This window comes from Scleropages formosus, chromosome 4 (genome assembly GCF_900964775.1).
Source record: "Scleropages formosus chromosome 4, fSclFor1.1, whole genome shotgun sequence".
In the NCBI taxonomy this organism is placed as follows: Eukaryota; Metazoa; Chordata; class Actinopteri; order Osteoglossiformes; family Osteoglossidae; genus Scleropages; species Scleropages formosus.
The window spans coordinates 17,617,822-17,633,718 of NC_041809.1; the positions used below are offsets into that span (position 1 = coordinate 17,617,822).

General features: G+C 41.4%; 1 protein-coding gene across 1 annotated transcript; it reads right to left on the reverse strand.

Annotated features, from left to right (window-relative positions):
* Positions 1–9,471: 9,471 nt before the first annotated feature.
* LOC108936067 (zona pellucida-like domain-containing protein 1) lies at positions 9,472–13,927 on the reverse strand. Its single transcript, XM_029250862.1, has 10 exons — positions 13,807–13,927; positions 13,242–13,459; positions 12,678–12,862; positions 12,153–12,225; positions 11,791–11,888; positions 11,605–11,685; positions 11,239–11,407; positions 10,796–10,907; positions 10,097–10,114; positions 9,472–9,629 (listed from the first exon to the last, which is right to left on the reverse strand). The coding sequence occupies exons 1-10, from the start codon at positions 13,925–13,927 to the stop codon at positions 9,472–9,474; spliced, it is 1,233 nt and encodes a 410-aa protein (XP_029106695.1).
* Positions 13,928–15,897: the final 1,970 nt, after the last annotated feature.

The window sequence follows — 15,897 nt, forward strand, 5'->3', positions numbered from 1 at the left end:
TAAAGACCCTCTTCAGCTCCCGTACCGTTGCGGAATCTCGTTTGAGACAACCGACTTTCCTCATGTTACTACACTCTTGCTCTGTCCACGATCTCCAGTTTTTTGACTCCTTGCTTCGTTCTCCGACCACGTCCATGGATCCTCGTTCCTGTCCTGTTCGCCGATCGACCGACCCTTCGCCTGTCCCTGGTTTTGAGACCTTGCCACTTCCCTCAACGTCTAACGAACAACGCTGCGCTTGGGTTCAGCCGTCTCGGCTCCCCATGTTCCGCATGACAGAATGGATATTCCCAATCATTCATGAGTCAGACTGGATCAAGCTAAAATATCTCTCTATATATTTATAACTGCATATCACCATATGTTCCACATATGTTTACATACTTCATTACTTCTAGGAAAATCATCATCACTATCACCATCACCATCATCATCATAATCATCATCACCTTTTGGTTTTGGTCATTTCCCCATTGTTTGTCTGCCCCCTGGTGGTCACAAGACAGAAATTGCCATAACTGTTACATCACTTCAAAGTGATTTATTACTTATCCTCACTTTATTGTATGTGATGTGCTGCATTACAATAACAATGCATCCATGTCACCAAACTGCAAACAACATAATGTAAAATTCACTTAAAATGTGAAAGCAGGTAATTAATTCCATTGTTATATGTTATATTGTTACGCTAAATGACCATGTTAGTATTTTTAAGGGACACTCGGTTGAACGGTTAAATACAGTGTTTAACTAATGTTAGCGTAGTATAATTTCACACTATTATTCCTGTCTTTGAAATGCAATGAGCAATTGTAGATACTAGCGCTGCTCCATTGTGTTCCGTTGGCTTTCATAACAAATAAAAACGCCGCTGTTTAGTTTTATTCTAATGCATGTTAATGTTCGAATATGAATGCTTGTCGGGCCTGCTTTCCCAGCATGTCTGAAGGACCTGTGGCTAATTCCACAAATAACCTGCTAATCGCAGGTTAATTGTCTCGCACCCCCAAATCCACGAGGGAGGATCAAGGATCTATTATCAATGTGTTAAATTGTGAGTTTGTCTAGGAAGACAAGTTCCTCCTAATATGCTGTATACTCTAGCATACAAAAATAACAGTTTTCTATTATAATACTAAGAAAAATAATAATATCCATTCATCCATCTGTTTTCATTAACCGCTTGTCCTGTTCAGGGTGGTGGTGATCCAGAGCCTATTGTAGAGTCACTGGGTACAAGGTTAAGGTGGGTACATTCTAGACGGGACGCCAGGTCCTGTATGTGTCTATGTGTGTATGTGTCTATGTATCTATGTGCATACCCTGTGATGAGCTAGCATCCCATCCTGGGACAGGCTTCCGTTTATTGTGGCCCTGCTCAGGACAAGGGGATATTGAAAACGGATGGATGGATAATAATAATTACTATTGTTCTTTTTCTTTGTTGTTCATTAACAGCTCAATCAGCGTCATTTATTGTATACCACCAGATATCTTACACTGGCATTTATCCATCCATCTGATACTTTTTTCCAAAGTGACTAACTATAATTATTTACCCATTTATACAGCTGGGTAATTTTACAGGAGTACCTTAAATAGCAGTTTTATTAAAAGCTTATGCACCAGAGAATTCATATGAGTTTAATCTTTTTAAACTGTAATTGTATTAGTGCCCAAGTGGCAGAGGTGTCATCTTCCATTAAACGGAGTCAGGTTCCATTCTCTGTACCTGCAGTGGGACCCTTGAATAGTGGCTTACCTTGAACTGATAGCATGAGAACCGATACACACACACTGTCTGAAACCGCATGTCCTCAGTGGGGTTGAGGCAAACTGAAGCCTAACCCGGCAACACATGGCACAAGGCTGGAGGGGGATGAGACACACCCAGGACGGGGCACCAGTCCATTGTAAGGGATCCCAAGCAGGACTCAAACCCCAGACCCACTAGAGAGCAGGACCCGGCCAAGCCTGCTGCGCCACCACGCCCCCTGCAGGAGAACCACGCTGTGTAAATGGGCAAATCATTGCAAGTAGCTTCGTGAACAAACCTTATAAACATTATGTCGCTTTATAGAAAAGCTAAATAAATAATAATTTTCACTGTGATATGCTGCAAAAGGACATGCTTTATAATGCTTTATATGTCCTTGTGATAACACATAGCATGTGTACATATCTGTGGACTCTGAACATGCACATAGTCCTGCATGACAGATTATTGTGCAGTGAGAGGGGTTTTTTCCTCTAGTTGTGGGTGAAAGGATCTTTTCTGAGATTAGTGTATTGTTCTCACACAAGTAACACTGCTTTCCATTACTGAACCATGGAGGTGGAGTGCAGCAGACAACATGCACACTATGTGTAGTAAGGTGTACAGGACCTCTCTATTTTTACCCTGCTAGGTGAGCAGTGCTCGGTCAGGGAGCAGAAATACTGAAGTAAAGAAAGCTCTCCAAAGATCTCTGAGCCCTTCCCTCTCACAGGTAACAACAAAGCCAAGAACCAAAATAAAAAAGGCAGAACAAAGGTCTCTGGTAGACTTGAGCGATATAAATAACTAAAAAAAATCAATAACAGTTTCTCGGCCAGTTTCGGTTTTATGATGTTTGCCCGATCTCCTGTGCCCGGGGCTGGCTAGGAAACATGACATCGAGACAAATAGTTGTGGTGGTGAGGATGAGCACCAGGCTTTGGGAGATCATTCGTGAGTTGCTAGCACTGCCGCCACTTCCTTTGCAGAACTGCCCCTCCACCCCCCCCCCCCCCCCGAATCACAAACAATAAAGCAAAGAAGACCAGGACAGGAGGTCCATCCTGCTGAAAAGGGGAAAACATGTAGTGATTTAAAATGAAACAAGGTGCGCAATGTCCATCCTTTTCACTTTCAATTTACACTTATTCCCTTGGCAGATGGTTTTCTGCAAAGCAGCTTCCAACAAACACTGTGTAGTAGTGTGAACCCACACTTTGTTCACTCAAAGTGATGTACAGTGCCAGGTACACTACTTACAACGAGTCACTCATCTATATACCAGTGAAACACACTTTCTCTCTGTCACACACGTATTATGTCTCATTTTCAGGGTCATCAATTCCCCTGAACAGCATGTATCTGCTCCCAATATCTAGAAGACCTGACCACTCACTACACCCCAGCCAGACTGCTATACTCTTCCATCTCTATCCACTCGGTGGTCCCACACACGAGAGGTCCAAAATGAAAAGCACAAAGATTTTTGGTTCTGTCTCCGATGTGATGGAATGACCTCCCCCCCTCGCTCAGAACTGCTGAATCTCTTTCTACATTTAAGACAACTCACCTTTTCCAGACTCACTTCACCCATGATTTCTTAAGTGCAGGTTAACCTGTGAATGTTTATGTTCAAGGGTGGCGCAGTGGGTTGGACCACAGTCCTGCTCTCCAGTAGGTCCGGGGTTTGAGTCCTGCTTGGGGTGCCTTGCGATGGCCTGGCGTCCCGTCTTGGGTGTGTCCCCTCCCCCTCTGACCTTACGCCCTGTGTTACCGGGTAGGCTCTGGTTCCCCGTGACCCCGTATGGGACAAGCGGTTCTGAAAATGTGGGTGTGTGTGTTTATGCTCAACAACTTTGTGTTTACAACTGTTGAATAACATAACTCTTTATGCAGTTACTTGTGTACGTTGGTTCACGTGCTGGAAAGTAAGAAACTATCTGTGGTTTAGAATCACTCGTCTGCATACAAGTCTTTCTTTTTGTTGATGTAATTCACTCATTGTATTGTACGTCGCTTTGGAGAAAAGCGTCTGGTAAATTAATAAATGTAAATGTCTTCGGACTGTGGGAGAAAACCCCCACAGACACAAGGAGAACATGTAGATTCCACACAGACTGAGCAGAGATCAAACCCACATCCTGTTTCACCACCTAGACACTGTGAGAGAGCAACCCTTCTCACTGTGCCACCATCTTTTATGTATGCTTCTTTGGGATTACAACTGATATTTATTGCAAAATTTAATGGGAACTGCAGCACTGAGGTCCAGAACCTATTCTGGAAGCAACATTTACTAGGCAAGGCAGGAAACACCCTGGATGAGACACCATTAGATATATATATGTGTGTGTGTGTGTGTGTGTGTGTGTGTGTGTGTGTGTGTGTGTGTGTATCCTGAACCTTGTACTACATGATTCTGAGATAGGCTCTAGACCAGTGCAATCCTGATCAAGACAAATGGATGGGAAAAGTAAGTGAACAACTAATAATAATAATAATAATAATAATAATAATAATGTGAATACCCAGTTGCCTTGTAGAGATTCTACCAAAATCATATGCATGTTTTATATCATCAGTTTAACTCCTTGGAAAACTCAACAAATATGCATACATAATGAGGAGTGGATAAATAACAGTTACATCCTCAGAACTCACATAACAAGGGGAGCACAAACAGATACACACTGCAATCATCACTAGCAAGTGTGTATTAGTGAGCTCACAGAACTCCTACAAAGGCCATTGTGTTGGCAGCATTGTATTCCTTACAATGGATTCTGTTTGCTCCTTTGTGTTCTTCACAATAGGAATTACAGATAGGTGACAACACGAAAATGACAACAAATGCATTTGTCAGCAACTCTCTGCAGATATAAATGTCACACATATCTCTTTGATTCTTTGTCTCATGGTATCTGTTCCTTAAACGTGGTTGTTTTACAGGACTATTTTAAGCTGAAGAAAACTCTCTTTTTAAAAAGTATCCAATTGCAGTTTCCACAAAGAAGCAATACGCAGAAGAGTACTGAGCCGGTGAGGGTGATACAGTAAAAACAAGGTAAAAATTACATCTGTACAGTATGAAACTATTTTCTCCAGTGGCTCCTCCTGTCATCTTTCATACACACTGAGAAATAGTGGCCCAGCGGCACAGCAAGTAGCACAGTGCCTGGGCGATACAAGAAGACATTGGGTTCAATCCTCACTCAGTTTGTGTGAAGTTCGCATGTTCTCCTCCTCCTTGTGTCTGGCTCACGTGATTCAGCTGACCTGTTTGGTTTAACCAACGTAACTTGGGGTTCAGTTAGTTTTGTACCTGCACTATTTTTTGTTTTTCTACTACACACGATTTCCTCTAAAGCAACATATGGAATTGTAATTAAACACCTATTATGGCAGATGAGAAAAACTGCTTGTCATTATATAATGATTTTGTGGAAGAACTAAGGGGCACAAGGGCTTCAGATACTTTCAAGCGGCACTTTAATTCCAGAGTTTCTGGCCATTTCAAAATTGTCTTTCTTTAATTTTTCCACCAGTCACGTGGTTAAGAAATAGAATAGATTAGAGCATAATGTCAATCAATATACAGCAATCTTTCAAATTACTAAATTAATCAATTCCTGAAAAAGATATGGATGAATACCAGAAGCCTATTTCCCATTGTCTTAGATGAGGAAAATAATAATGCATTCTCAGTCCAAAAAAAACCCCAAAAAAATTTTCTCAAATATCATGAAAACATTGTCATGATTTTGTTGATTTCAGCATGATATGAAACACTTCATGATTATCAAACACTTAAACAGGTCATTAGTGGGTATGTTTCTAGGCAGTACATTATGGACTCTAATTGTGTTCTAATATTCAGTTCATAGGGGGTGCGGTGGCGCAGTGGGTTGGACCACAGCCCTGCTGTCTGGTGGGTCTGGGGTTCGAGTCCTGCTTGGGGTACCTTGCGACGGACTGGCGTCCCGTCCTGGGTGTGTCCCCTCCCCCTCCGGCCTTATGCCCTGTGTTGCCGGGTAGGCTCCGGTTCCCCGTGACCCTCTATGGGACAAGCAGTTCTGAAAGTGTGTGTGTGTATTCAGTTCACAGCAACAAACATTAGATACTGAAATTTAAGTTTAAAAAATAAGTGCAGATAACCATTTAAAATAAACAAAGAAGACAATTTATTGTAATGAACTCTAGCTGTACTCAGCAAGGGAAGAAAAGAACAGCTGACTGTGAGCTGTGGTGGGTGGATGAGGGAGGAGGCTTGGCGGTCATTCTTGCACTGTCACTGCACAAACACTTAGAACCAAAGTGAACATGAGACAGGAATCCAACAAGAAGCAGCTGATAGTACACTAGCACCAACTACAGTGTTTGCTGCATTTGTGCTTTGCCACGCCCTTGCCGCCAGAGCAACGAGGCATACCTGAAGCTAATCCCAGGCAGATGCATAAAAGGCTGAGTAAGACGAGGAGCTAGTGCGGAACCTTGTTCAGCCTAACCTCTAGCGAACTCTTTACTCTACCCTTTGCATCTACCTTGCCTCACCGTCCTTTACCCAGTTCCCTTATACCTCTCCTTTGTACCCCGAGACCTCCTTTGGATTATCAGCCTCTTGCCTGTTTATTGACCGTGTCTTTTGGATTCCCTTGTTATCGACGTTTGCCCATCGGAGACCCTCGCCTGTCCACCGACTACGAATTTGGATTATCAAAATAAAAGTCCTGTTTGCTCCGCGCTTGAGCCTGACCACTTCCTTCCAGAACCGCACCATGGCATGCTTCACTTGCATGAAGCCCAACTTTCAATGTTTTCAAGACGTGCTTCAGATAAATTTAATTTTAATGATTTTTTGTTCAGGGGGTGCGGTGGCGCAGTGGGTTGGACCGCAGTCCTGCTCTCCGGTGGGTCTGGGGTTCGAGTCCCGCTTGGGGTGCCTTGTGACGGATTGGCGTCCTGTCCTGGGTGTGTCCCCTTCCCCCTCCGGCCTTACGCCCTGTGCTGCCGGGTAGGCTCCGGTTCCCCGTGACCCCGTACGGGACAAGCGGTTCTGAAAATGTGTGTGTGTGTGTGATTTTTCGTTCAGAAGTCATACATTTGGTATCAAAAGCCAAGAGCCGTTGTACCGAAATTTTGGATAAAGAGACTTCGGACATCAAAGAATGCCTATAATTCAATAAGCATTCGCTCCTCTTTTCCTTCATTTCAGAGGGAAAGTGCCCAGGACCACAAACACTTAAATCCAGCCTTGGGTGTTCTCCAAGAAACTTCAAGGAAATACAACAAGGTCTGATAATTACTTAATCAATATGCCCACCAGCTCTGGGGTGAAATGTAGGTTCATTGATAAGCTTGGTATAACCCCAAGAGTGATGGCAAACAGGTGTTTATCATGGTTACAAATTATTACTGACTGATGTTTTTCAGTTCTAAAAACACTGAATTCTGGAAATTCAAAGATCACTGTGACTTCAGTGTGCTTTGACTTCAACTGTCATACCAGTCACACCATGGATCACCATTAAATGCCACATGACTGTGATGGACAATAACAACTGGGAGCTGCTGCTTTGTATGTGAGATGCAACTGTCATCAATATTTTGGGTTCATACTAATACCAGGAGTTAAAGAAAATGAGTGAGTGAACCTTTCACAAAATATTTGCAGGAGTATATCAGAAGACAGGTCTACTCTCAGCTCTAGATCTGTGCTTTAGTGACCTTGTGTCTCTCTGCCTGTACTGAGGAACAATAGTGCGGAGCTGCTGCTGAACACCCCCTGGATAGAGCTAAGAGACGTATGGATGTCAAAAGTAGGGCAATCTCTTGTAACTGTGGTCAGTTTGGGCACCTGCAATGGCCTTAAGTCTGAACCAAACAGAATCTTCTACAGCTTTCATGATAGGTCACTGGTGGTGTGACCCACTTGCCATGAACTTTTCACAGACTATGTCCTTTGGATCAGATGAGGAAAAAAAGCTTTGTGGGTGATATGCTGGCAAGGATTTTACAGAGAATGGGGAAAGAGCTCTACAGTTTCCCAAACAAAGAAGAAAATAAATTATTTCAGTTCAAGCCCCCCATCAGATAATGCGGGATCTTCTCCTTTTAGGTCATGTCTGGGGCCTTTCAGATCTAACCGATTGTGATCTTCCTGGTTGTGTGAAAATGAAGTTAGTGTTGCTGTTTCCCTCATGCTGACTCATGTTTGGAAAATGTGCATCCTGTTTCCATCCTGTAACATACCGCTATTGTTTTATTGTTTGGATGGTGCTCTCATTTGTACATCCCATAAAAGGTGAGGTTAAGTGTCACCGGATTAAGGTAAGATTGTGTGAAATTAAGATCAGATTTTCAACTGGTCCTCAAGCATAATGGAAGTTCGAATTTCGGTGAAATAAAAGCCTTCTGGGTTTGAACAAACAGATATGAAATGGGGTCACGGCTCTGAAATCACAGCGAGTTGCCTGAGTGAAGCTTCGCTGAGGTTTATTTATTTAAAAGCTGGACTGCGTATCACACTTTCAGAAGCATTTTGTAAGCAATCCAGCTGAGCATACTGGAGCAAAGAACTAATTCCAGAAGACAATCGAAGGCATCAGAATGTCTTGTTCCTGCAATCTTTAATTTGGTTCAATCATGTGCTTATAGATAGATTTTTAAAATATATGGCAATAATGTGAAGAAATAGAAAAATACAATTTCAAAAGTTTCATAAAAGAACAGGAGCAAGAACCGATATTGCACATATTTCCAACATTTCTGTTAATTTCTCCACCTGTATGGCTTAATTTTCCTTTAGTTATATTTATGTATTTGCATATTAGAATACATCAGACAATACAATAAAAATGCTGAAATTTTGTTAAACGTGCCACTGACACTGATTTTCAAACCTAACCATATCTACATCCACAAGGATGTGAATTAAGTTTATGTATCATTTATATACTGTATTTGTAAACAATTAACAAAAATGAGGAGTAAATGAATTTTACGTAAATTTAGAAGTGTAGATACTTTGTCATTTTAGAATGGCTGTTATAAGAAAATGAATGATAATTACAGTAATAATGAGAACAGATAACAACACAGCGATTATTTTGCATACATGTACTTGATTTGTTCACACTGATGACATTCCACAAAGACCGTTTCTAATATTCTTCCTGTATTCTGAAGCATATTTTTATGCCACCCTTTATATTATTTATAGTTAAAATGTGGTTCACTGTGCCATGCAGGGTGTCCCCCCCCCCCCCCCCCCCAGCTTCATACCCAATGCCTCCAGGATAAGCTCTACTTCACCGCGATCCTGCTCAGGACAAGCGGTTCTTAAAATTGGATGTGTGTATGGATGTGGTTCAGTATTCTGGCTTTTCTGAAATTCCTAGTGACCTTACAAAACTGAGAAAAGAGACAGCAGTAATATCCTTCAAGTAAACTGCAGTAACATGCTTTAAGTACAATGGGTTTTTTTGCATTTCACTCGAGCTCTTTAATATGCAGACATAGTGGGCTATGATTAACAGCAATTAACCAAGAGTTGCTACTAGGAAAGACCTCACTAAAGATAAGCGAGCAGAGAGAAATGAGGGCAGGATGAAGTGTTATATCAGTCCTCTGTAAGTGTTCTACTGTAACCACACTAGCGCTCTCTCCAGGTCAGGTCTCAGAGGAAAGCAGCTCATCTTCGGCCTACTTGGCCACTAGCCCTGGTACGACTTGGAGTTTCCAGGGTGCAGGTTGAGTCGTCTGTAAAAGATTGCTCCTACTGCAATCATTCCAATGCAGGCCAGGACCAGGATGCCCACCGCTACCCCCAGGCCGGTGGAGGTACCAGACGCTTCACCTTTGCTTGACAACTCTGCCCATGGGGGAAGAGAAGAATCCTGTTACTGTCCATCTCCCTGGTCCAATCGACACATCCATCTATAGCTGCCCAAGTTCAACCAACAGGAAGCTCATGGTCTATTGCTCCTCTGAATGACTTAAACATTAGTGAGTTTGGCTTCTCCTCAGCCTACCCTAAAATGTCCACAGTGTATAAAGTGCAGACTGAAACTCAGTTACTTGGCACAGCTTGAGTTTCCAGCTCTTAATAGTTACATCTGACCTTAATGTTTGGGCACTTAGAGACACACTTATAAATACTAACCCTAACCCTGAATTCTCTCTCCACTCCATGTGGAATAAACAACGTGTTAATAACATAAGAATAAACTAACTATTACAGTGAGACCTGGTCACATTGACCAGTCCAGGATTTATATGGATTTTCTCTGTAAATGTTTATATTATTAAAGCTTCCAAGGAGGTGAGGGATCATCTTACCTTCTTTTGATGATATAACTGAAAAACAATGGGAAATTAAAATGCTGTTTTAGTTTTTAATCAATCTTCAGTTATTTCTATGTTTGACTGATTAATATAGCAAAGATAGATAACTACAAGTGGTCCCCGATTTACGATGGTTCGACTTGCAAATTTTTTGACTTCGATGGTGAGCTGGCAATAGACATTCATAATAAACCGTACTTCAGATTTTGAATTTTGATTTTTTTTCCCAGGCAAGCAATACATGTAGGGAAACTCTTTCATAATGCTGGGTAGCAACAGCGATCTGCGCCTCTCAGTCTGTCTTTCAGAGGTATGAGGTGTATTAAATGCATTTTTGACTTACAATATTTTTGACTTATGATGGGTTTCAGGGAACGGAACCTCATTGTAAATCGGGGACCACCTGTACATTTATTCATTTAGCTTATGCTTTTTTACAGTTACCTGCAGTGATTTATTTATACAGCTGAGATTTTTTTACATAATGCAGTAATAATTTGAGAAAGATACCTCTAACCACTAAACCACCTGTCCCCATGGAGGATATGTCAGAAGAGTAAATAAATAACTTTGGATTATGAACATGCCACCCATAAGTGTTTTCACATAGAGGTAAATTAATTAATTTTGTCCACAAACAGTAAATTTTGCTCATTCAAAGGATGCAACCATGCCGCATTAAGGTCAACGTACTGCTTTCTGTCTTGGTCCTAATGGGCGGGGAGGTGACAGTTGTGGTGTCTGTGAGGCCTGGTGGAGGCGTGGGGCTCACATCCCTTCTTCTCCGGGAGGTGCTGGAGCATGACTAAGAGCAGGAGAAGGAGACATAGGCTGAGAAGTAGTTATCAAGAGGCTAATTCTTCTGATTTGAGACCCCTCTGCTACCTGAGGTGTATTAATATGATTTTCTAGGACAGAAACAGTTTCTGTTTGTAAGGCTTTAATCACAGATCACGGAGGTTTTCTCAGCTTGTTTTGGAATTTCAAGTTTTCGGGTCCAAGTACCAGATGGGTTTGAGGTTTTAGTACAGACACATCTAAACGCACAAGATGAGAAAATGGGACGTTGCTTAAGGAAGAGTGTCAGTAAAGTGAATATCAACAAATGTTAAATAAAAAAACATATATTAGCGCACCTGGAATTGCTTGCAAGTAGTTTGCTCACAGAGTCGGGTGATGCAGTGCAGATAGTAGGTGGACACAGTTTGGTTCTGCTGCTCAATGAAGCGGAAGGCCGGGAAGGAGAATCGGGCATTCTGGCTCTGCCCGTTCTCCAGCATGGTGGTCAGCTGGTCTCTGGAGCACCTTTGGAGGTAGAAGATGGATATCAACAGCAGACACGAGAGGAAGGGTTCACACTGTTATTTCAGATCAAACTCCAACCTTCATTAAATATATCCCTTTGGTGCAGTTTTATTCTCTAGACCAGCTCTACTGATTTGTATGCTGTGACGGAAGAAAAAGAAAAACGGTCTATTCAATGTGTCCTTGCTCTGACTTACGAGACAAAAAGATTGAAGTAGGAGGAGTTGGTGGGATAGAGTGAAACTGCGGCATAGCATCTGTCAAGGAGGACAAAATACCTGTGTGGAGACAAAGAGACAAAAAATCCCATTAGTACTAGGGTTCGAATGACCATATAAGCATTGCCCCATGGGACTCAGACCCAGAGAGGAAAAGGGTCTTACTGGGATGTCAGGTTAGTAGCCTTCACTTGCACGTAAACTTTAGTCCTCAGTTCAAGGCCCAGTGGTGGCATAGTCAGGGGGGATGTGTAGTTTTGATCCTGAAACATGGCAGCAAAGGAAAGCATGGAAAAATACATGCAGATATGAACCGATTAATACAGATGTGAGTTCAGAGGCACACTAAGGCCATTGCAGTGAAGAAACGTACAGGAGTGAACCGTACATCACATGACATGACTGGCCTGTCATCTTAATGGACACTTATGGTTCATTCATAAGGTGTCAAGGCTGGTCAGTAGACATGCCTTTGCATCTGGTGCGAAGAGAGATGTCCTAGCAGCAGGAGTGTCGAACTGTCTTACCGCATAAAGCTGCAGGCTCAGGGTGCTGATGAAGCTGCCATTGTTGTCCTTCACCGCGATGGAGGAAGCCGACCTGTAATGGGTAGGGGAGAGGTATTGAGAAAGATCAGCAGGGAGCTCATAAGAAAGCCAGAGGGGGACAACAGCATCTCAGAAATTGGGCTCAGATTGGACCCCTGCAGGCAGAACTATGAAGAAACAGTTTGGACCATCAGGGACATATTGCCTATTCAGCTCAGAGTTCAGTACAATATCACTGTAAACCTGAACAAAATATACTAACGAAAGATCTTTTTTGCTTCTGACAGCACACTTGTTATTTTGATTACAGTGATAAAGAAATCGATCCTAGTATTGATGTGTGAATATACATACATGTATTTGTGGAGTATGTGGCAATATATATATCAGGCACACAGAACTGCTGTTTAGGTGGGATTATCCTTCACGTGAACATCGTATAGATCATGCTTTCATATGTGCAGATTAGAACATATAACAATTGTTCTGCCACGGTCTACTTACACATCAACCCGTGTGTTGTTGATGAGGTACTCCAGGGGGTAAGAGCAGGAGTAGAAGTACTTCAGATCAGCGTTGTAGGTCACCATGCCAGTGGTTGGGTCATTTGATCGAATTACACCGCTGATGTTCACCGTCTGGATATTGGAGAAGTCAGAGAATATCCCAGTGCCAGCAGCACTCGTCGTCTGGAAGAGAGGAACGCAACCAACTGAGAAAAATTCTCCAGCTGAGCAACATTTTGAAAACACAAAGACATAAGTTTGTTACACAATGTAGATTCTAGTTTTGTATAGATTGATAATATTTTCAGAGAGCGATTTTATTATCTACCAGAGACCCTTGTCAAAGTGCTGCACATTATGCATAATACTGCAGCATGTAACATTTATTTGATATACATTTTTTTTCCAGTTATTTTAGTACTCTGAATAATAGAAATGTTCAGTACAGAAACCTTTTCTAGGTTACAAACCCACAACCCTAAGCTCCAGTTCCTAGGACCGTGATCTAGTTTTTATATCTTCTCCCATGGGGAAATCAACTGAATCCTCACACACTACTCACTGTGAAGGTGCTGCCACAGGAGTTGGTTGCATTCAAGGGAAACTGGAATCGCACAACCGCAGGCATCACTGTGACGTCCAGGGTTCCACCGCAGGTTGGGTCTGTCATGCTGTTTAGCTTGAGCAGGGACTCATTGTAGCCCGTGTAAATGACAGGGCAAGCGATGACAGCCAGGTTTATGGTGGTGGTCCCGCAATCGACAGAAATATCCGTGTACTCTAACAATGCAAGAAAGTTGACGGCACTTTTAAGAGGTCCCTTTCTAACCTTCAGAATTCAATCCAAGCAAAAGTTGTTTCAGTTATTATCTTATTCCTAACAACTGGAAAAAAAGATGTTCTCATTATTGGAAGTGATACTAAGAAATTAAGAAATACATCAGTCGCTGAGCTGACCGATAAAACCATAAAGCTTCTTCGAACAGGCTCTTAGAAAATAAATAGCAGAAAACGGAACATTGTTCAAAACACATGCCGACTGCCCGGCCACATCTCTGGAACTGTAACTGCTGATCATTCTCTGAAGATAGGGCAATGGATTTTCTGAATGAAAACCAAACACGTACCGGGACGCCTGTAGTATTGACCGCAGTCAGTGCTATTGAGAGACTGACAGCTTTTAAAGAGCACCAAAGCGAAGATGAGAGAGATGAGAAAATGCATTGTGTGCATCTTGTAGTCATTCATCTGTATGAAAAAAAATAGTTTAGAAAACTTGTCATTGTAAGAGTCTCCAGGTCATTACACTAACAATATGAGATCACAAAGCCTCCAGAGGAGTATGTATTGCTATGATTTAAGTACGTACCCTATGTCCACAGACTTCTTATCCAAACTTTTCTTGGTAAGCAACAGTTTTAGCAAGTTGAGCTCTTGGGGACATATATACGGTTTTATGGCAAGAGTGGATCTTGGGATTGGATGGAAACAAGGTCAGCGCCACACAGATGGGTTGCCACAGTCCACTTTGTCTGAACAATTCTTCTTTTGTGGTGATAGGATACCAGAGGCCTTCCCCTGAAGGCAATTGCTGAAAAACCTCTGCGTCATCTTCAAAGTTACGGAAGGAACAACGGTCAAGGTGTGACTGCGCTGCAAAATGCCAATTCCCCTGGCATGCTTATATGAAACTTAACGCGGAATCCTCAGGGAATGTGCGGCCCGCAATGTCCGCTGCGCTCAGATGACGCGTTTTGTGAAGCACGACTTCAAAACAATGCCTTTGTGCCTTTAACTTCAACCAGAGGTGATCCCAAGAACTCACAAACAACGATTTCATTACCAAACACAAGAGCAAAAAACACACCAGAATTATACAAAATAGAGCCCATCCTTGTGTTTTCGTGGAGAAAAGAGAGTCTGAGAAATCTGATGGTATTTGTTTTTTTGATCATATACCTTATGGGCATCTTCAACCGTCAAATAGCTGTATTCTGCAAAACAAAGTTACAATGTGAAAAGGTGAAGCGTAACAGAAACTGTATTTAAACATAATAGTAACATGAGAAATTTTTGCATATTTTGAAAAATAATTGAAAGATTCTAGAAAATCTAAACAAACCAGGAAAGTGTGTTGGGATCTTCAGTTACAGACTTATTAAGTCAACTTGTAGTAAAGTGGGAGAAATTTAACTTTTTTGCTGTTAAATACAAGCAATTTTTTTCTTCTTGTCATTTTTTTGTTTCGTTTACTACAAATTGTAATGTTGAAATTGATTTATTTCTCCTTTCCCCTTTATAGTTAATATTATTTCTTTGGGGTCTTGGTGCATGTAAGAACTGGTGTTTTCCATGTATCATTTTAAGATTGAAAGCAATTAAAAATACATTAAAATGATAAATTCAGAGGAGTTAAAATTGCCTTGAAAGAAACAGCAAAAACAAACCCTTTGTGTCAGACCTCATTAATACAGCTCTTCCTTTCTAAAATTAAACATTAAATATTTATTTACTGAACAGAATTCGGAGTGGAATATTTGGTGATACTGTAAACATCTTTGAAACCACTCAGGGCAGAAAAGTGCATTTATAGCAATGTAAATAAATACATTTACATTTATTCATTTGCCAGATGGTTTTCTCCAAAACGACATACATCTCAGAGAAATAAAAGCATAAAATCTCAGAGAAATACAAATACAAATATACAAATAAATTCATTTACTGTGGAAGGCATGAACAGTTTGGATTGGATGGATTTCTCATGGATACATGAGAAACATCTGTCAAATTTAAATCAAATATATGTAACATACAGTATATTTACTAATTTTGTAGTGTGACTGCATTTATGAGCAGCTCCAGAGACATTTAACCTAGTTTTTAACTCTACTGCAGTAAACATACTGAGAGGCAACATAAATAGATATATCAGCTCAGACCATGAACGCTGTATTGCTCTTCACACATGCTGTACACGTTTTAAGCTCACACTGAGGGTTGCATCTTCCCGAATTCATGGTCCATTTACTCTCCTACGTGTACCGATCAAATACGGCTCATGAAACATGCAACGCTGTAACGCACATAAATGATAACAGAAGGTTAATAATTCTTGCGTGAGAAGGTTCGCAAAGAAAGTTTCAGAATCCCACAAGGGATGACTCTATTGTTATTTTGGAGTTTACTGTTCTGAAGTGAAAGGCTCCATAGCGTTT